Source organism: Xiphophorus maculatus, chromosome 15 (assembly GCF_002775205.1).
Source record: "Xiphophorus maculatus strain JP 163 A chromosome 15, X_maculatus-5.0-male, whole genome shotgun sequence".
NCBI classification, from domain to species: domain Eukaryota; kingdom Metazoa; phylum Chordata; class Actinopteri; order Cyprinodontiformes; family Poeciliidae; genus Xiphophorus; species Xiphophorus maculatus.
Window position 1 is genome coordinate 3,332,008 of NC_036457.1, and position 19,272 is coordinate 3,351,279.

The 19,272-nt window shown below is 37.0% G+C and overlaps 3 protein-coding genes across 4 annotated transcripts; 1 reads left to right on the forward strand and 2 right to left on the reverse strand.

Moving 5' to 3' along the window:
* Positions 1-461: 461 nt before the first annotated feature.
* Positions 462-2,695, reverse strand: LOC111611407. Of its 2 annotated transcripts, XM_023348084.1 has the most exons (9): positions 2,566-2,695; positions 2,276-2,418; positions 2,092-2,185; positions 1,726-2,001; positions 1,569-1,616; positions 1,310-1,399; positions 1,166-1,233; positions 867-926; positions 462-748 (listed from the first exon to the last, which is right to left on the reverse strand). In XM_023348084.1, the coding sequence occupies exons 1-9, from the start codon at positions 2,624-2,626 to the stop codon at positions 650-652; spliced, it is 939 nt and encodes a 312-aa protein (XP_023203852.1). In that variant the 5' UTR covers positions 2,627-2,695; the 3' UTR covers positions 462-649. The 2 variants fall into 2 exon arrangements, with proteins under 2 accessions (XP_023203852.1, XP_023203851.1); XM_023348083.1 differs by having other exon boundaries at positions 2,092-2,418.
* A 5,321-nt stretch (positions 2,696-8,016) lies between these two features.
* Positions 8,017-12,040, reverse strand: LOC111611464. Its single transcript, XM_023348327.1, has 9 exons — positions 11,955-12,040; positions 11,575-11,886; positions 11,228-11,494; positions 11,061-11,147; positions 10,844-10,930; positions 10,726-10,754; positions 10,576-10,632; positions 9,321-9,389; positions 8,017-9,011 (listed from the first exon to the last, which is right to left on the reverse strand). Exons 1-9 carry the CDS (start codon positions 11,995-11,997, stop codon positions 8,901-8,903), a joined length of 1,062 nt encoding a protein of 353 aa, XP_023204095.1. The 5' UTR covers positions 11,998-12,040; the 3' UTR covers positions 8,017-8,900.
* A 1,092-nt stretch (positions 12,041-13,132) lies between these two features.
* LOC102216722 (cytochrome P450 2K1-like) lies at positions 13,133-18,728 on the forward strand. The gene is made up of 9 exons (XM_014475468.2): positions 13,133-13,405; positions 14,083-14,245; positions 14,320-14,469; positions 15,200-15,360; positions 15,437-15,616; positions 16,144-16,285; positions 16,404-16,588; positions 17,562-17,703; positions 17,779-18,728. The coding sequence occupies exons 1-9, from the start codon at positions 13,187-13,189 to the stop codon at positions 17,964-17,966; spliced, it is 1,530 nt and encodes a 509-aa protein (XP_014330954.2). The 5' UTR covers positions 13,133-13,186; the 3' UTR covers positions 17,967-18,728.
* The last annotated feature ends 544 nt before the right edge of the window (positions 18,729-19,272 follow it).

A 19,272-nucleotide genomic window follows, 5' to 3' on the forward strand; every position in this document is an offset into this window, starting at 1 on the left:
AATGTAATTTTTTTTTTACTCCTGGATTGTAACTGTTGATTTTGCATTAGGAGGTTATTGTCTTTCTGTTCGTATAAATTAACCTGATTATTATGAAAATAAAAAAAAAACACTGCACCGTCCACACACACAAACACACGCACGCACACGCACACACACGCACAGAGAGAGAGAGAGAGAGACAGAGAGAGATACATATTTGAAGGCTGGGTCAAGACAAAAGGAAAAAGATATGCACAGACAAAATCTTACAGAGTCCTTATTCTTTTTTTCTATTTTCAAGTATTTCATGACAAAAACATGCAGGTTTGATTTATCATTTTATATTGATTACTTTAGCAATAACTGCAAATAGTGGGGAACTATTTTGACAGTCATAACCTGACCCGCATCTCCCCTGGTGGACAAAAAAGTCCTGTGCAGTCACACAAGACGAGATGGATTGTTAATTTGTTTGATAAGCATTTTTTATTGTGTGTTTTAAGACAACATTTTTAATATAGTTTTACATTTTAAATTGAAATAGTTCATGTGTGAAACTGTCTTCAAAGTCTATACCCTAAAAATAAAGTTAATGTATTGTGTTTAAGTTGCTTTAAAAATCTTATTCCACTTTTTTCCTATTAAACTAACCAAAATACCAGTTTGGTTATTTAACAGAAGCAAAACTTGGATCAAGGTGGCTTGGATCAGGTGATTCTCCTATTCTAACGGCGCTGTAAGTCACTGCTGCATCACTTCCCCAAACCTGTGATGAACACAGTGCAGCAAATAAATGATGGCATATGAACACAATTCCCCACAAATGAGAGATTTATATGAATATTCTGTGCAGCATCTTAAAATATAATTTTATATTCAGATACCTGATTGTTGTTCTTTGGGAGGTTAATTGAAGCATAAGAGATGGTTGCATCAGGTTCATCCTACACAAAGACAAGAACCTTAAATATCTGCTCGATATTATAGTCATATATTAGGTGATTTCCAACATTTAGACATTTTCATTTCCATTTATTTAGACCAGTTCTTTTTAAAGTCTCTTCATGGGTGTTTTTGAACATGTAATTTATTCCTAAAAGCTTGATAAAATTGAGAGACATTGTCCTCATGAAGCTGACATTTTGGGTAGTTAATGGAAAATAGTTTTGCTGTGGAAACTTACTGGATCCTGGTTCACTTCTGTAGCAGACTGAGGGGCTGCAGGGGGTGAGTTCACTCGTGTTTTATTTCCTTCAAAAAGCAAATGCAAAGACATCTTTTAGTATTTATAGTAAACCTATTAATATTTTCAGTCGGATCTCCCCACCTTTATTTTTCTTCCTTTTCATGAAAAACCCAACAGCTAACAGCAAAGCTGCCAAAACGACAACTATGACGATGTACAACCACCACATACCTAAAAATAGGAATAAACATTTGAACTTCATGCAGTTTTATAAATATGTGGTAAAAATAATACATGTATTATTCATGCATTTATCATATAATCTTTAAAGACAAAATGCTTAATTCAAAAGTCAAGACAAAGAGAAAATGATGTGAAGAAAAATAGATTCGTGACTCACCAGATGGTGGTTCTGCCTCATTGTCTTCAGGTCTTTTATTTTTCTTCTCTATTTTCAGGAATTTCATGACATTAAAACATGAAGGCCAAATTTATCAGCTCAACTGATCAAACTAAATTGACAAATTGAGATTTTCATATTGCATTAGTTTTCTCACCTGGAGTTTCAGCTCTGAAGGGAAACCGCTGCTGCTTTCTTCCTCCAGACTCTTCTACGGCACATTGCAGTGAATTATAACGGCCCGGCTCATAAACATAATGTAAACTCTTAAAGGTGACTTCAGCAGCACAAAGAGAGTATTTTGTCTCTAGATTTGTATTATGTTTATCAATATTTTGACCTTGATAAAGCCACTTCACATTGTGTTTGCATGGATCATTTGGTATAACAGAACAATTTAGCGTCACCTCTTCATCATCTTTCTGTTCAGTAACTGTTGGAGGAAAACAAAGACCTGAGGTTAGCTGGTGACTGTGCTAAATACTTGGTTAGTATTTGGTAAAGGTTGAGAATATGTGCTCACTGTTAACCAGAGACAAAGCGACGGTGTGTATGAGCTCCATCTGCTCTTGAACTTGTTGGCAGTAATATGTCCCAACGTCGGCAGCGCTGACCTTCTGAATTATCAGAGAGCAGTTTGATGAAACTCTCAGTCTGTCTGCTTTTTCTCTGGCAGCCTGAGTTTGATTAGGGTGACCAAACTTAACCAGAGTTAGTGCTGTTCCTTGTGATAATTTACTGAAGAGCCAGTGGATCCGTAAGCACTTAATCGGACCCATCATGTTTTCACAGGCCAACACAACTTCATCCCCTCCTCTCACAATGACAGAAGAAGAACTTTGCTTTGTTACTGCAGAGAAAAGCAACAGAAGAAAAACAGCTAAAGTAGAAAACATGTCGACACAACAGGAAATGTAACAAGCTCACACAAATAACAAGAAAACTCACTTCATTTAGATAAAATACAAAAACATAAAGCAGTAGCAATAATCCTCACCTGTAAACTTTAGTGCCAGAATCAGACATAAAGACAGCTGAACTGATCTGAATTCAGTCATTCTGTTTCTCGAACAGTTTGTCTTCTCTCTGCCTGAAGTGTCAGCAGATCTTTTGACAACTGCAGGCCAGTCGGCACTTCCTGAATTTAACGTTGTTCCTCCTTCGAACACTTATCTCTTCTTAAGATGCTTTTGTTTTTTCTCACCCTGTTATAAATTTAACTCTGATCTGAGGGGAGGTGACAAACATCTGAACAACACAAATTTAGATTTGTGTAAAGAAGGGAATGTCTGTCTTTTGCAACCTGTCTCTCTTCTTATATTCTTTATAGATTTAGTTTTTTTTTTTTTTTTACAAATTCACAACTAGCACAGTTATATCACTCGGTCGATTAATATCAGTCCAGAATGCAGCAGATTGTCTTTTAAAAGGAAAAAAAAAGTCAACGTCTGATGAACTCTGATGTTATTATAGCTGTTTACAATGGTACAGAGGCGTCGACCTTTAACACACCAGCAGGGGGCGAACTTTGAGACGTCCAGGGATCAAAATTAAAATAATAAAAAAACTTCTTAGAGTAACTAACTACCCAAAAGTTATAAACTGTTTTACCTCCTATGTGCAATAAAAGCTCTAAAACATTTAAACATCTGGTGAATGCTCAACTGTTTTAGTTTGGATTTAAATGCAGTATTAGATTTTAGTAGAATGTTTGAAAGTTTCTGTCTATTAAATTATGCTTTTGTTCTTATTTATTGTTATTTCTGTTTGATTTGGTTACTTTAGTTTGTATTGTTGTTCACAAGACTTTCAATCTCTTTGGGTAATCTTAGAAAATATGAAAATAGATGCATGTATGGTTGTGACATTAAAAACAACTTCAGCAGAATTAAACAACAAACATGAACAACCAGGTAATTAAACTAATAATATACATTTTTTATACAGAAAGTGGTTTGATAAAATGTTTAAACTATGCAGGAAAAAAAACACAATAGCAAAAAAAAAAGTCAAAACAACAAATATTTGTGGTTAAATGATAACTTTATTGCTTGAATCCAAACACAGTTAGAGTACTTTATAGGACAGCAAAATTCAACAGCAAAAGCTGATTATATTTTTGCAAGTATTAGCACATGAAATATGGATGCTACTTTAAGCTGACAACTCCTCATTCTGGACAAAAACAAACAAACTTCAGATTGATTAATTGTTTATTGATTCATTAAAAAAATCTATTTTCACTTTGAGAACGTCAGGATCTCGTTTTTTGGTTCTGTTGGGTTCTTCAGGTTATGACCTCTACAGTCACATAGACGAGCTTCCATCAGAGTCCGGCTAGATTTAGCCTTAAAGGAGATGTAGTTTACAAAATTCACATCCTGCACATTTTTATACTTCCATTTGGGTTTCTACTGCTTCTAAAAACAAACCACTTTTTTAAAGTGGTTTAAAAAACACCCCGTTAGTTTTTGGCAATAGGTTTATGTTTTTTGGTGTCTGGAAATGATCCATTTCAAAAACCTCTGGAATGTAACTTCACAAATCAGCAAGCACTGCTCGTTACCTAGCAACCCCACCTAGCAACCCAATATAAGTTCCAGCATGTTTGGTCAGCTGATTTTACCTCGGTATTTGCTGTACAATGACTGCTGGAAAAGTTGTGCAGGAGGCTCCACTTCTGCTTTTCAAAGGCTTACTGTTGTATAATTGCGCATTTGTTTGCAGCCATTTTCACGTTGAGTGTGAACATTGAGCTACTAGGTGTGGGCATTATAAATCCTGGGAGCTCGTTGGGATGCCCCTGAAAACGACGGTGGATGTCTCTGGTGAGAGAGCGATCTGGGGTTCCTCACTGGTCCTGTTGCCACTGCGGCCCGATCTCAGATTACCAGTAGACATTGGCTGGATGGATGGGTTGTTGGTTTTGGCAAAGAAAACCAACAACCTAGTGCCGCATCCACTGGGGGGATGCTCATGCTGCCCCCCAGTGGAGAAGATTACAACACTGACCTCAGGATCATCCTAAAAAAAGAGAGAAAAACTTCAGGACTTTCTATTCCCTTTTATATTCTTTTCAAAATTTGATTTCACTACATCAACTCTCCAGGTCTGTGAGTCCATTGAGTTTTCATTTTGTAGGTTTGTAGACATCAACCAATTAGCTCCAAGCTTTGGTTCAACACCTGTGTCCAAAATCTTGGATATACAAGTTGCATTTTGAGAAATTTGCTTTAATCCACGAATAATTAATAAATAAAAGATGTTGCTGCGGGGGATGAAGTGGGAAGGGGATGCTCATGCCGCCCCCCACAAGATGCCGCCCATATCAGAAACCGCCACTGAGAGGTTTTCTTCTTAAACACTCTTTTCTGCTGTTTTATTTTACTATTTTGCAAGATATCAGCCAATCCTGCCCCCTTGTGGAGAGTCAAGAGCATAAAACTGTCTCACAGGCCTCTTGTAATCAGGAAGTTAAGCACAAGACATGCAGGTTATTTTGTGTTTATTCTTAGTTATATATAGCCATATAGCTATATATTTATATATAGCTAAAATCCACAAACAGGTAAACTTGTGAATACTGGAATGCAAATATGCAGGGCTCTACTGTACATTGCGCTATAAACAGTTACACTCACCAGGTTTTCATCCACTGGTGTATTATTTCCTTCAAAGAGAAAAGGGAAAGCAGTACTTTAGTGTTCACAGTAAAAATACAAATGAATCTGGTTTCAGCTGAATCTTCATACCTTTGTTTTTCTTTGTCTTTATGGGAAGACTGACAGACAACAGGAAAGCTGCTAAAGCAGCTTCAATGACGTACAACCACCACATACCTAAAAATAGGAATAAACATTAGCTTTATGTTTACTGTCTGGTGACTAAAAATAAGGCACATACAACAATCTAATATCCAGTGATACAAATAACACATTTAGTATTCATGCATCCATCATAAAAGATTTGAAGCCAAAATTCTGAAAAGTATTTCCTGACTCACCAGATGGTTGTTCTGCCTCAATGTTTTCATCTCCTCCTCTCATAATGACAGAAGAAGAACTTTGCTTTGTTACTGCAGAGAAAAGCAACAGCAGAAAAACAGCTAAAGTAGAAAACATGTCGACACAACAGGAAATGTAACCAGCTCACACATATAACAAGAAAACTCACTTCATTTAGATAAAATACAAAGACATAAAGCAGTAACAATAATCCTCACCTGTAAACTTTAGTGCCAGAATCAGACATAAAGACAGTTGAACTGATCTGAATTCAGTCATTCTGTTTCTCGAACAGTTTGTCTTCTCTCTGCCTGAAGTGTCAGGTCATTTCCGCTGAACTGCAGCCCTCTTAGCATTTCCTGAGTCTATAGATAATTTCCTTTTCAGTAAAGTTGTTCCTCTCCAGTAATTCACACATCACAACCGTCTGTGTGTCATTTCTTTCTCACCCTGGTGTAAATTTAACTCAGATCACAGACAGGTTGACCTGTTGCAGAAAATCCAGCCTCACATCCTTCATTTTCCCCTCATCCCTAACTGGGGTTCAGATTTTATAGACAGTTTTAAATTAAAACCTGTTATTCAATTACTCTTTTTTTACATTTTACCAGATGCCAACCTATATCGCCCCCTTGTGGACAGAGAAAATTTTAACAGCTTCCCAAGTCTCGTGTTTGGTAAATTATATTAAAGTTATGAAAGCTAAACACAAACTTCACCAAACCAGTTTAATTTGTGTTCATGCTATAGTTAGAAATCTGTCTGCCACACTAAAGGCTGATGTGGGCTGGTACTGGTTTACATTCTGTCTGCTTTCTGTCGATATTTTGTAGAAATCATTACATCTTGACCAGATCTGCAGCAAACTCACATGTATGAAAGGAAAACATGTTAAATTTACAAGGAGATTTTATCAGATTAAAAGGCTGCATTTGAAAATGTTGCAGCTCACCTCCACCTTAAATAATAGAACCAAAAGTATGTATTAAAACGTCATCAGGCTGATATAGGTTTTAAAAATAAAAAGACAATTTTATCACTTTTAAAAAAGGAATGATTTAATTAAACAATAATAAATAAATAAATAAAAATACAAGGTCATGCTGACTCATGGAAGGCTTTCTTAAAACCAGAGTTACAAATAGATTCTTTTAAAAGGAACAGTAAGAGAAGCAAACACAGCACAGGCTTTGCTTTAAATATGAAATATTACAAAAGATAACATACGCATTACAAATGAAATCTCTGCAGAAACATGTAAACTGCTGGGTTTTACAGTCATGCAAACTTAGGTAAAGGCCAATATAATTATAAACTAAGTTGTGCTGTTGATGTCTTATTTCCTGTCCTGATGGTTTGCATTGAGTTTTGGTAAAATACTAGATCAATAGTATTTTACTACTGAGCTATGTCAAATCTATAAAACAAAATTATTTATCAAGAAATTATTTACAGAAGCAGCTATGCATAAACCCCCCCAAAAAACTATTGCAAAAGGAGAAGGAAAATCTTGAATACATTAGAAAACATAAATAATGGAATGTTTTTATCAACTTTTCTCAGACTTGATGTTCATGTTGAACACTGAAGTTGGCAGAGGAAGCAGGACTTTTGAAGTTCATATAATCTGGACAATCGTCCTCATTATGACTCGTCTGTGGAAACACATTAAAGTGTGAATTTATATTTATCATAATCACAAAACTCAAGTATTAATAACACCTAACACAGGGCACATCCTGAAGGAAAATAATAATTCCAACCTTTTGTGCATTTTATTTAAATCTATCAAATTATTGTTTTGGCCCTTGAGGGCTCCTATAGAACTTATTTTGAGTTAATTGACTTAAATGTTCCTATAGATGCAGGATATTCCAGAAAAGATGTTACCATATCCAACAGATTGATTGTTTTCTTTCACATCCTGCTGTCAGTCTGCAAGATCATATAATTTTTTTATTCATTCATTTAAATTTCTTCGTCTGTTGTGTCTTGTTTATGTAATTTATATTTTCATTCCCATATCTTATGGCACATTCCATCCATAATCCTGCATTTGAAAAAGTAAATGAAAAGAAAACTGAGGAGAATGATAAATAACGATAAGATAAACCGATTCAACATCTGAGTGGTTTACTGTTTGTCTTGATTCTGAGTTTAAAACCTGCACAAGAAGAAGAAAAAGTGTAAATTGCATGAAAAGCCATGAAAACAAAATTTGGCAGTTTTCCTAATGAAACTCATAGATTTGTCAGTCACTTTGTTTTTTTCCTATGAAACATAACACAAATGCATATTCAATAATTACATTCAGTTTGTTTACATTTTTAAAGTTGTTTTTACTTTTGTTACCTTGAGACCTGAAGAAAAGAAATGCAATGAACGTAACCAGAATTAGTTCAGCCAGATGCAAAAGATGTAAAAGAAAGACGATGTAATCCAGAGCGGAGCACCGACACGGCAGAGAAAGGTTTTAATAACAGCAACATTTCTGGCCAAAAATGACACTTAAAGAAAAATACCTAGAAAGTACCACATTAAAATTTAGCATTACATATAAACAAAGAAGCAATAAAACGGTTGGTTAAATCAAATAAAAAAGCTAAAAATCTAGAAAATAAAGCAATGAAATGAAAAAAGGAGAATTATTTTAATAAGCTAATGAATCTGTGGGTTTGCTTATTTTTCACTTCCTCTCATCACCACTAGATGTCCTCGTCCTTTCAGCACCAGTTACTCATTAGTTTAAACATTCAGTTTTCAGTTACTAGAAGAAAAATTATTTAGTAATCAAGTGAATTTCGTTGCCAGAGTCCCAGACAACTGAAGTTTGTGGAAGCCATATTAGGTAATTCTGTTATTTATCTTTTTTAGTGACTTATTTACTCGTTATTTAAAGTTTCTGCATTTTCTTTGTCATGAGGTTTGATATTTTTGTGTTTGGAGTTTTGTGTCCACCATATTGGTGATTTATTTGAACACTTCTGGCACATTGGATTTATATAACTTCCATATACAGCACAATGTTCCTACTTGTATAATTTGTATTACTTTACATACTTAATAAGTTAATAAATAAACCGTCAGACTTAAGCACTAAATCAGATCAATACAGAAAACACATCATGTTGCTGAATTATTTGTTTTTCTGAATTAATAACCTGGACATCATAATCAAGATACATGTGATTATGATATGAAGCCTGACTTTCACACCAACTACTCAACTGAAATAAATCACACCAGCATCCAGTTAATATCTTAATAACAGTTTAACTTCATGATAAATAAGGTTTTGTTTTCAGAAGCAAAATATTTCATTTCTTGTTCATGTGATTTGCTGATGGTTTGCGTTGAGGCTGTCAGGATCACAGGAACCTGCAGGAGAATCGACCTTCACACAGCTGTAGGTCACAGAGTCGCCTGGCTTCTCATCATCCTTAACGAGAGCACAGAGCAGAAATTAAATCTGATTTTATCAATGTGTCAATGTGAGCCTAAAAATAAAGACAAGGAAAAAAGAAAAGGACAAAAATAACTCATCCCTGAAGAATTACTTTATTGTGGGTTTTTGTGAAAAAACCTGAAATTTCAAAATGTTCTAACATCACGCAGGAAAGTGAGTAACAGCCTTCTTCATATTTACTGAACATGAAGCAAGACATCAAATTCACAAAAGTTCAGGCCAGCAGCAGTTCTGCTTTTCAGCTCCTGATTTCATCATAGAGCTTAACAGAAGGAAACTTACCCAAGTTTTACTTTTTGCCTTTTCTGTGTGGCAAATGGTGGCGTAGAGAACTTCATCTTCAGGGTCAGCCTACACAAAAAGAAAAACTTTTACTAACTGACACAAAGATTCACAAGACAACAAAAACGACCCGGAGATTTCCTTTTAGTTGACTAAAGTGTTTAGTTTCTGCAGGTCACAGAGTGCAGGATATATCCATATTCTAACAGATCCAGAAAAAAATTACGAACAACTTACAGATATTATCCTCCTGCAGAGGTGACTAATCTTGTGTAAATAAAATTCCTGCAAAACCAAAAATCCATCAGTCTAAATAAAACAGAAACAACTCTGATGGATTTGAAACTGTGACACTTTCTTCACTTCTGTTTATTCTCCTTTCTTCCTTGGGTCACAAAGAAAGTCTTAAAATGTGTTTAGTTGATTAAGAAAATGAATAAAGTACATTATATTGTAAAATGTAATGCCAACATTTTTCTGAAACAAACTCTCACAGTTTGGTGAAACCACAAAGCTCAATTTGTGGTTTCAAAACTCTCAAAATCTTCCGTTATACATTTGTGAAGTTCTTTTAAAGAGATGCTACAGAAACTTTTAGAGTGACCTCAGTGCCCTGAAGTTAGTTCCTCCTCCCCCACCTGTTGCTACATTCTGCTGGTGTGTCACCTTTTCCTTTATTACAGAAACAGAAATATTTCTGTTTGGAACCTATTCTAGCTGTGAAAAACAAAAAACAAAGCGAGTTCTGGTGTGGAAAGCAGAGGAACATCATCTTTCAGCCTTAATAAAGTAACAATGTTTTCAAAATGTAACTGGGAAGCTGCAAGCAGCATGTCTGCTAATATGATTCCCTTCCATTTTAAATGTGAATTTTCACATATTTCCAGTTTCAAACTTTAGATTTTTCTTCAAAAACACTCATGTAAAACTTATGACAGAAAAGTTAGATAAAGTTATTATGTAATCTTCAATATGCCATATAATCTTCAGCATAATTCCTAAAGCAACACTTTAGTTTGAAAACATACAGGATTGAACCATTTCAGTCCTGCTGATATTGAATGTGTTTGCAGGTTTGGTTGTGCACAGCAATGCTGAGGCGAACAGAAGAGACACTACGGTGGCCAAATGTGGCCAAAAACCTTTAGATCACTGCTGTAATAAGCCGTTTGTGTAAGAATGACGGATTTACTGCAGTGAAATTCCCACCAGTGGGCTGAGAAAGGGAGGCTGGAGCTCAGGGAAACATGCTCACCATGTTTGGACCGTTTCCAGGACTAGACAGAACCACAGCAGAGTTCAGGCTTTGCTCCTGTCAAAGTGCAAAGAAAAGGCAGCTTAAATCTCCACACAATGAACAATGTGAACTGGGCAGAAAAATTCAAAATGAAATGAATAAACTCACCACATCCTGAAGAATTATCAATCTTTCCTCTAAAAATGCATAAAGGTTTTCATTTTAGCTCCAACAAACAACTTTCTGAGAACAATTCAGTTCATTTAAAGCCAAAGTTTTTTCTCACCTTCCCTTCGTTTCCACAGAGTGATCACTAGAACAGTTACTATCAATGCTACTGAACCAAGAGACACGACAACGTATAACCACAAATCTGCAAACAAACGAAAACAATAATCTTAAAAGCACAACTTAAACATGCAATCATGTTTTTTACTCATGCATTTGATCAGGAACAGAAAAGCATTTGCAGCATAAAGTGTAACATAACAGAGATGCGTTACTTAATGGGGTTGTTGAAGCGTTTTTCAATGCAGGCTCTGTTTCATTAGCTTTTCTTCCTTCTGCACTTGTCATGTTTACATCATTTCCTGTTAAATTTAAACGTGTTATTGTTGTTTGCTATATTTATGTGCATTTTCTCATCTCCTCACAGCTCCCTGTAACTCACCGGCTGTCTGAGGGCTGAGGGGAAACAGCTGGTCTCTTTCTGTGGAATCAGCCTTCACTTTGCAGGAAATCATCTCTCGATATTTCGGTTTGTTCTTGAGGAAACTTTCAGGAATAACCGCAGTAACTGAACATCCGGATGTCTTCATGATCATGGTATCGTTCACAGCTCCCCCCTCATACATCCACTCCACCGTGTGTTTGCACGTTTCCTTTGCTGCGACGAAGCAGGAAAACGTCACCTGGTCGCCCTCTTTCTTCTCCGTCACTGGTGAATATAACGAATGATTTTTACATTAATTCCCGAGGTTTAAATGTTAAAATGATAAAATACTTTAAAAAACTTACTTGTTAAAAGAAACAGATGAGCATGAGCATCTTGATTATGATTGATATGTGAAGTTCTGCAGGTGTAGAAACCAACATCCTCATGTGAGACATTCTTTATGACCAGAGAGCAATCAGCCGCCACCTCCAATCTTTCCGTTTTTCCAGACACTTGTCTGTCTGTAGAGACGGTAACTGATGCATCTGGTGAATTACTGAACAGCCAGTTAGTTTTTTCACATGTATCCTGTTCATCTCTCATGTTATCACAAGGCAGAGTGACATCATCTCCATCTCGGACAACAAATCTGGGTGAAAACGTTCCTCTGATTTCTGTTGAAAAGAAAAAAATTATAAATTCTAATTAGAATTAATTAATAGAGAATTTCTTGTTTTCTTACCTGTAAGCTGCAGAACCAGAACCAGAACCAGAATTACAAACATTTTAATCCACTCAGGTTCACGCTGTCTGAGACCAGTAGTTACTTCTTCTATCATCTACGTCTTTGTACTTGGAGATCCTGACCTCACTTCCTGTGACTTGCAACACGTAGTTTCCTCAAACCAACTTAGTTTTGTACATTGCCAAACTTATGTAGGTGGAGCTCATCATTTTTTCAGGTTAAAATCTTAAAAGATTAAAAATAATAAGTTATGCTAACAGTGAATCTGAAAAGTTCACATTAGTCCAGTTAAGACGTATAACAGCAGGTTTTAGAGCAACATGTTGCTCAGATGTTGGACCACGATGAGAAATAAGGCGTGACACAGAAAACTGTGAGGAAGAACAACATGACCCTCTGATGAATCTTTACCTGACATGAAGAAACTATTTACAGAACCAACACTTCCAGTCATACAACTCATTCTGTTCACAGCATAAAGTTTATTAAAACAGGAATGTCTAAATTAGTTGAAATGGATGTAATGATTCATGTAAGTCTTGTTTATTTAAAACATGTCTGGATCAGTGAATATCTAACTTGCTTATCTTCAGGTCACAGATTGAGTCTCTTTGTTAAAATTAACTGTAAAACTGGTGAGCAACTCCTGCAGCAGGATGTTGTCTGTCGGATATTCAGGCTTCCAGACCCTTTCAGTCACATCAGTGGATGGTTTGAAAAAAAGAAGATTTTTTTTAACCCCTCCAGGGGGTCTTTTGTGGGCTCTAGTGTCCCTTATATGACAATGGGCTGACAGGAAATGGGGAAGGAGAGGGGGGAAGACATGCGGCAAATATCGTCGGGTCCGGGAGTCGAACCCGCGACGAGGACTGAAGGCCTCCAAATATGGGTCACGCTAACCGCTATGCCACCACGGCACGCCCAAAATAAAAAAGAAGATTTTCAAGTAAAGTTAGTAGCATGATTTGTTTTAACTATAATTCTGCATTGAAAATGCAAAATTGCCATTCTAATGAACTGTTTAGCAGTGCAGCAGGTCTGCTGCTGGTTCATGCAGGCTGTAAAATCAGGACTCAACTTTGACATAGATCAAAGTGATGTTAAAGAATCATTAACTATCTGCATTGTGTGAACATCCCCTCCTTCTGTCCAGCCAAACTAACCCCATTCTCTGTTAGCTGCTTTCCTTTCCAGCGCTCACTCTGACTGCCAGAACCTGATCTGGAGCGATGGACGTTTTCAGAGTCATGGGGGTTTTAGATGTTTTCCTCTGGTCCTCCTTGACCTCATGGTTGGTAGCTCTGGCTGTCCTGCTGCTGGTCTATTTCATCGCCTCCAGCTTTAGTTCTGGAAAACATGGGAAGGAGCCGCCGGGCCCGAGACCACTTCCTCTGATTGGAAACCTTCTGCAGATTGACCTGAGCAGACCGTACCACACATTCCAGGAGGTAAACAGGTCAATAACTTCATGCAAATTCAATTAATCCTGCTTATGTGATGAACTGAAGCTTGATGAAGTCATGAGAAGCTGCAAAATCCTAAACATTTACAGCTAAAACAAGTGGAAGTTTTATTGTTGTTGGAACATAAAGTCTGTGCAGACACACTAAAGCATTACTCGGTATGTTTAGGGTTGTTAGTGACATCTAGCACTGATTTAATGCTTTAGCTGATTATTTACTGGGAAAAACTTTGTGCTCAATACATATTTTCCTTACCATCTTCTGATCAAAGTCCAGGTGGCACTTATTGGTTTTGGTTATTATTTTTAGCTTAGTTATCTAAAATAAACTTTTATGAATAAACTTGATTCGAAGTTTTTGTGTCTTAAAAAATGACATGAAAAATAACAATTAAGAACAAAACAAACAACTCAGTTTGGAGAAAAAAGCGATTATTCCTGGACGCAGGAGTTTGGAGTTTAATTCCCAACATCTTTGCTTAATGTCTTCTGCTCTTCTTTTTCTGCAAATTTCCTTTGCAATTAGGATCAAAAATTCTTGGTGAGAACAACAATATGGCCGGTCCAGATGACTTCCTGTGTCACTGACAAGGAGATCTTCTTAAAGATGAACTGAACTTCCCATTTGTCACAGAAACTTGATCAGTTTCTTTCTGTTTTCAGTTTTCTAAGAAGTATGGATCAGTCTTCACTGTGTATCTTGGGCCCCAAAAAGTGGTGGTTCTGACCGGATACCAGACGGTGAGGGAGGCTCTGGTTCAGCACGACGAGGAGTTTGGAGACCGGGACTCATTTCAGATTTTACGTGACTTCAACAAAGGGCATGGTGAGGAGAGAAAGCCTTTAGTGATACGTACTTACATCTGTCTAAATCAAAATCTACAACTGAATTTATTTTAGGGGTTTTGTGGTCGAACGGTGACTCTTGGAGAGAAATGCGACGCTTTGCTTTGACAAACCTCAGGGACTTTGGGATGGGCAAGAAGGCGTGTGAAGACAAAATCATCGAGGAGTGTCAGCATCTCATTGAGGTTTTTAAGAATTTCAAAGGTAAAATTAATCATTTTTACAAGACAATTCAGTCCAGTCTCATGAAAAACATTAGAAATAGTTCCTTTCAGATTAATATTGTCATAAAGTTGCAAAGACGAACCCATCTCTGCGTGTCTAGTGATTGCTCAATCAGCTCTACCATGTCCTGCATATATGAATTTTTTAAAAATTGTGACATCTGATCCGTATTGTTCTGTTTTCAAGTTTCACCTATGATGAAAAAACTACTGTTGGCTGAAAGTCCAGTGATCTATTCTGTCTCATCACAACTTCAGCACAACCTGTGCAATATTAAAATACTTTAGTCTCCTTGGAGGCTCAACAAACCGCCTTTAACTGTACCATCAAACCCCAGAGCAGTGGAGTAATTAACTATTGATGCTGCATATGGACCAAATCCTTGTTTCTTACAAAACTTTTCAGGAAAATAAAGAAAAGTCATCATTTAAAATGTGAAGTCATGAAGTCAGTAAATCTTTTTGGTTCTTTTTACTGGATATTTAATGGAACCACAGAGAGATGTAGGATGTAGAGATGTAAAAACCAGCTTATTGTTCTGTGCTTGGCTTCGTACTGAGGGTCTGGGCCCTTGACTATTGAGAAATGATTCCTTTCTGACAAAATGTTTTTGATGTTCTGAAATATTTAAGTGTAACAAAACAGCAAAAACAGAATAAACCTGTTTTTTACGCGGCTGTAAGCTTCAATTATTTCCACTTTCTCACAGGAAAACCTTTTGACACAATGCAGCCGACTAACTACGCCGTCTCCAACATCATCTGCTCCATGGTGTACGGCAGCAGATTTGAATACAGTGACCCAGAGTTCACATCAATGGTGGATCGAACCAACAGGAACATTCTGCTCAGCGGTTCTCTTTCCCTTCAGGTATTTAATGCAAAGACAGCAACATGCTGTAGGGTGGAGAAATCATTAACTTATATGAGAACTTCTTCTTTGAAAGCTTTACAACATGTTTCCACGCATCTTTAAATGGGTCGCAAGGAGGAAGGAGTTCATAGAAATGGCTGTAGCCAATCAGAAGCAGAACTTCGCCCTCTTCAGGCGGTTAAAGGAGACGCTGAACCCGGAGATGTGCAGAGGCTTTGTGGACGCCTTTCTGGTTCGCAAGCAGAACCTGGAGGTTTGCTCTTTCAGCTGAAATTATTTCAGAGTTCATCAGTTCAATCTGCTCACTCTGCCCTCACATGACAGTTTATTGTGACTGTTATTGATATTCCTGTATTTCAGTGTTAAGTCATGAATATGTTGCTATATAACTTTCTAATACAACACAAACCATGCATAAAGGAGTTCTATAGTTCAGCAGTGACCCAATATGATTTCATTTATAAGGAGACCTTATAAATAGGAACATTTGGTGATGTAATACACAAAGAAACTAAATCTACAGCTGTTTAATTTCCCTGTTGTGGAAATATTTTTCACTTTCAGCACAGAACATGAGAGACGCATTTCTTTTTCCAACATTCAAAATGCAAAAAAGCTAAATTCCAGTGGGAACTCCAAACAAAATACATGTATGCTGTTTTATATTCTATCTTCTATGCCTGGTTTTATTGTAAAGCTTTTTTTATTATTATTTTCGCCTGTGGCTGTTAAAGCTGATGACAGGAATGTGCAGAATCATAATTATTTGTTCATCTGCAGGCATCTGGTAATAAAAACAGCCACTTCCACAATGAGAACCTGCTAATGACGGTCACAAACTTATTCAGCGCCGGGACTGAAACAACATCCACCACTCTGAGATGGGGGCTTCTCCTCATGGCCAAATATCCAAAGATACAAGGTAAAAACTTTACCACCATCACAAGAACAAGAAGAAAATGTTTTAACAAAAGTTTATACTGAAATAGCGATGCTGCTGTGAAGAAGTGGTCATTATCTGGATGTTTTCCGTCTACCAGACCGGGTCCAGGAGGAGCTGAGGAGGGTGATAGGAGATCGGCAGGTTCAGGTTTCAGACAGGAAGAGTCTGCAGTTCACCGACGCCGTGATTCACGAGACACAAAGACTGGCCAGCATCGTTCCCACCGCGCTGCCTCACAGAACCAGCAGAGACATCACCTTCCAGGGTTCCTTTATCAAGAAGGTCTGGCTGGAAAAAAATTATCTGAATTTATATCAAACCAGGAAAAGCAAGTATACTAACATAATGTCACATTATACAGTAATTCTGCAGTCAAATTACAGTACAGACCAAAAGTTTGGACACACCTTTTCATTCAATGAGTTTCCTTTATTTTCATGACTATTGACATTGTAGATTCACTCTGAAGGCATCAAAACTATGAATAACACATGTGGAAATATGCACTAAACAAAAAAGTGTAAAACAATTGAAAATACCCCTTATATTCTAGTTTCTTCAAAGTAGCAACCTTTTGCTGTGATTACTGCTTTGCACACACTCTGCATTTTCTCGATGAGCTTCAAGAGGTCGTCACCTGAAATGGTTTTCACTTCATAGGTGAGCCTTGTCAGGTTAATAAGTGGGATTTCTTGCCTTATAAATAGTCATGAAAATAAAGAAAACCCATTGAATTAGAAGGTGTGTCCAAATGTTTGGTCTGTACTGTATGTGGTTTTACAGACGTTTTTACAGCTCAAAGAAAAGAAGACATTTTTGGTGTGTTGGAGAAATGATTGATCTAAAATGTTCAGGATTGTAACTCCAGAGGATCAGACAGGATGTTGCTGTGTGAAAACCTGCAGAGTGCAGTTTGAGTGCTGGTCTATTTCAGGGAAGATGATTTGGAAACGGAGTTGGTGCTACTGGTGGGACTGAGGACCTCTGGTGGAAAAAAAGAGGAATGCACAGAAATCAGCGTCTGAACATTTTGGGAGTGATTATGTCTGTTTTCTCTGTACATGCCTGGATAATTTTGATTAAATATTTTGTCTCAACCTTCAGCAACATTTCCTCTGTCAGTTATGGATTCAAGAGCCTGGAATTAGCTTGAACTATTTTCAAAAGACTGGATTATTTGACTGAGATGCAGTAATGCAGTTTGTTACTCTTAACAGATAAAATATCTGCTGTTTCCATATTTTGTCTGCTGCAGGGAACCACAGTCTATCCCCTCCTGACTTCCGTCCTGCATGACCCCAGTGAGTGGGAGAAACCCCACAGCTTTCATCCTGCTCACTTTCTGGACAAAGATGGCAAATTTGTAAAGCGTGACGCCTTCCTGCCGTTTTCTGCCGGTGTGTGTTGGTTCAGGAATCTGTCTGCTTTTAGACAGGAAGCCTCTTACGTTTTTGTCTTCAACTCTCCTTCAGGTCGCAGGATCTGCCTCGGAGAGAGTTTAGCCAGGATGGAGCTGTTCATCTTCTTCACCACCCTGCTGCAGCACTTCCGCTTCACTCCGGCACCAGGAGTTAGAGAAGACGACCTGGACCTGACGCCACGCGGAGGCATCACTCTCAGCCCGATGCCTCATCTACTGTGTGCTGTTCCTCAGATATGAAGAAGAATCAACAGTTCATGCAAAGCTTTATTTTATGAATCTCTATGTCAGAGTGTGACAGAGAACAATCTCCCAAAACTATATTTGTAAAACAGACACTGTTCGTGCTTATTAATTAATGAATAAAAATCATGCAATAAGTCTAAATAAATCATAAAAAAGAATTTTAGTTAAATGTTTCGTGACATGTGGCTAAGCTAAGCTTATCCCAGAATAAGATTAAAATTACAAAAAAGAATCAAAATGATGGCTGGGTTTTTATTTTTTATTTTAACAAATAAAAATTTGTAAAGTGTGGCAGGCATTTATGTTCTGAGTTAATATGTTGCAGAAGCAACTTTAGCTGCAACTGGAGCTGCAAGTCTTACATGGAAAGTTTTGATTTGGATATTTGGGAGGAAACATCAGAAGGCTTCATGTTCTGGTATGAAACCTAAATCAACTGTAATCACTGACTAAATGACCTCTGAAGGGAATTTCAATAAAGAGTATCTGACAAAAAGAAGCTGAATACAAATGTACGTCATGCTATGTATTACTTTATTTTAATTTTTCCCTTCATAATTGTGCTCAACCTTATGTTTGCCAATCACATAAAATCCCAATAACATACAATATTCTTACATATTACTTTATTACGTCTTAAATGGTGCTATCTAGATAAAGTTTGACTTACATATTTGCTAGAGAGTAATTAAGTTAAACCTGTTGAGGAAAACAAATTACAAGAGAATACATTTATTCCTGACCATAAAGTAATTATGTTGTCTACCAGAAGCAATAAAATGATGATTAAGTCAACTGATCAACTCTCTCCTTACCTTTCTCCTAAATACCTTTGTCCCACTGCTGATTATCTCAAAGCATGTATAATAATCTACAGGCACACACTCTTTTTTATTTCTTGGAAAGCTGACTGGCAACAACAATGACTTTCACAATTTGAACTGTCTGATCCCTTGATGCATGCAATCAACCCAGAAATGAAGGGAATATTTAAAGTTCATCTTTGTCATGTTTGGGTCGATCTGGACCAATTAGACCCATTTACTTAGGAAGACCCTTTACCAAACTCAAACAGAAAATATGACAAAACATATGCTTTTAGGAGTAAATGTCTTCAAACCCAGGAAGTCTCAGAGAAGGAGGAAGCATAATGCTCTTGTCTCTGTCATTGACGGTTTTACTGGTGTTTTGCACAAACTGGAATATTAATGATGAAATATCCAACTTCCAAGAATAAATCAGGAAGATGAACCGACGGGTGAGGCGCTCAGTGAATGTCTCAGGTAGTAACAACGTTGCA

Bases quoted from the DNA above. Each gene is read 5' to 3' on its own strand.
- LOC111611464 (XM_023348327.1), bottom strand. From the start codon at position 11,997: ATGTTTGTAATTCTGGTTCTGGTTCTGGTTCTGCAGCTTACAG. The intron at 10,755-10,843 runs GTGAGAAAAAAC...ATGCATTTTTAG, and splicing joins TCTGTGGAAACGAAGGGAAG to AGGAAAGATTGATAATTCTT. The intron at 9,012-9,320 runs GTAAGTTTCCTT...GCTCTCGTTAAG, and splicing joins AGGCAAAAAGTAAAACTTGG to GATGATGAGAAGCCAGGCGA.
- LOC111611407 (XM_023348083.1), bottom strand. From the start codon at position 2,626: ATGACTGAATTCAGATCAGTTCAGCTGTCTTTATGTCTGATTCTGGCA. The intron at 1,617-1,725 runs GTGAGAAAACTA...TCCTGAAAATAG, and splicing joins CTTCAGAGCTGAAACTCCAG to AGAAGAAAAATAAAAGACCT. The intron at 927-1,165 runs GTAAGTTTCCAC...GTCTTTGTGTAG, and splicing joins CAGAAGTGAACCAGGATCCA to GATGAACCTGATGCAACCAT.
- LOC102216722 (XM_014475468.2), top strand. From the start codon at position 13,187: ATGGACGTTTTCAGAGTCATGGGGGTTTTAGATGTTTTCCTCTGGTCC. The intron at 13,406-14,082 runs GTAAACAGGTCA...TTCTGTTTTCAG, and splicing joins CGTACCACACATTCCAGGAG to TTTTCTAAGAAGTATGGATC. The intron at 16,286-16,403 runs GTAAAAACTTTA...TCCGTCTACCAG, and splicing joins CAAATATCCAAAGATACAAG to ACCGGGTCCAGGAGGAGCTG.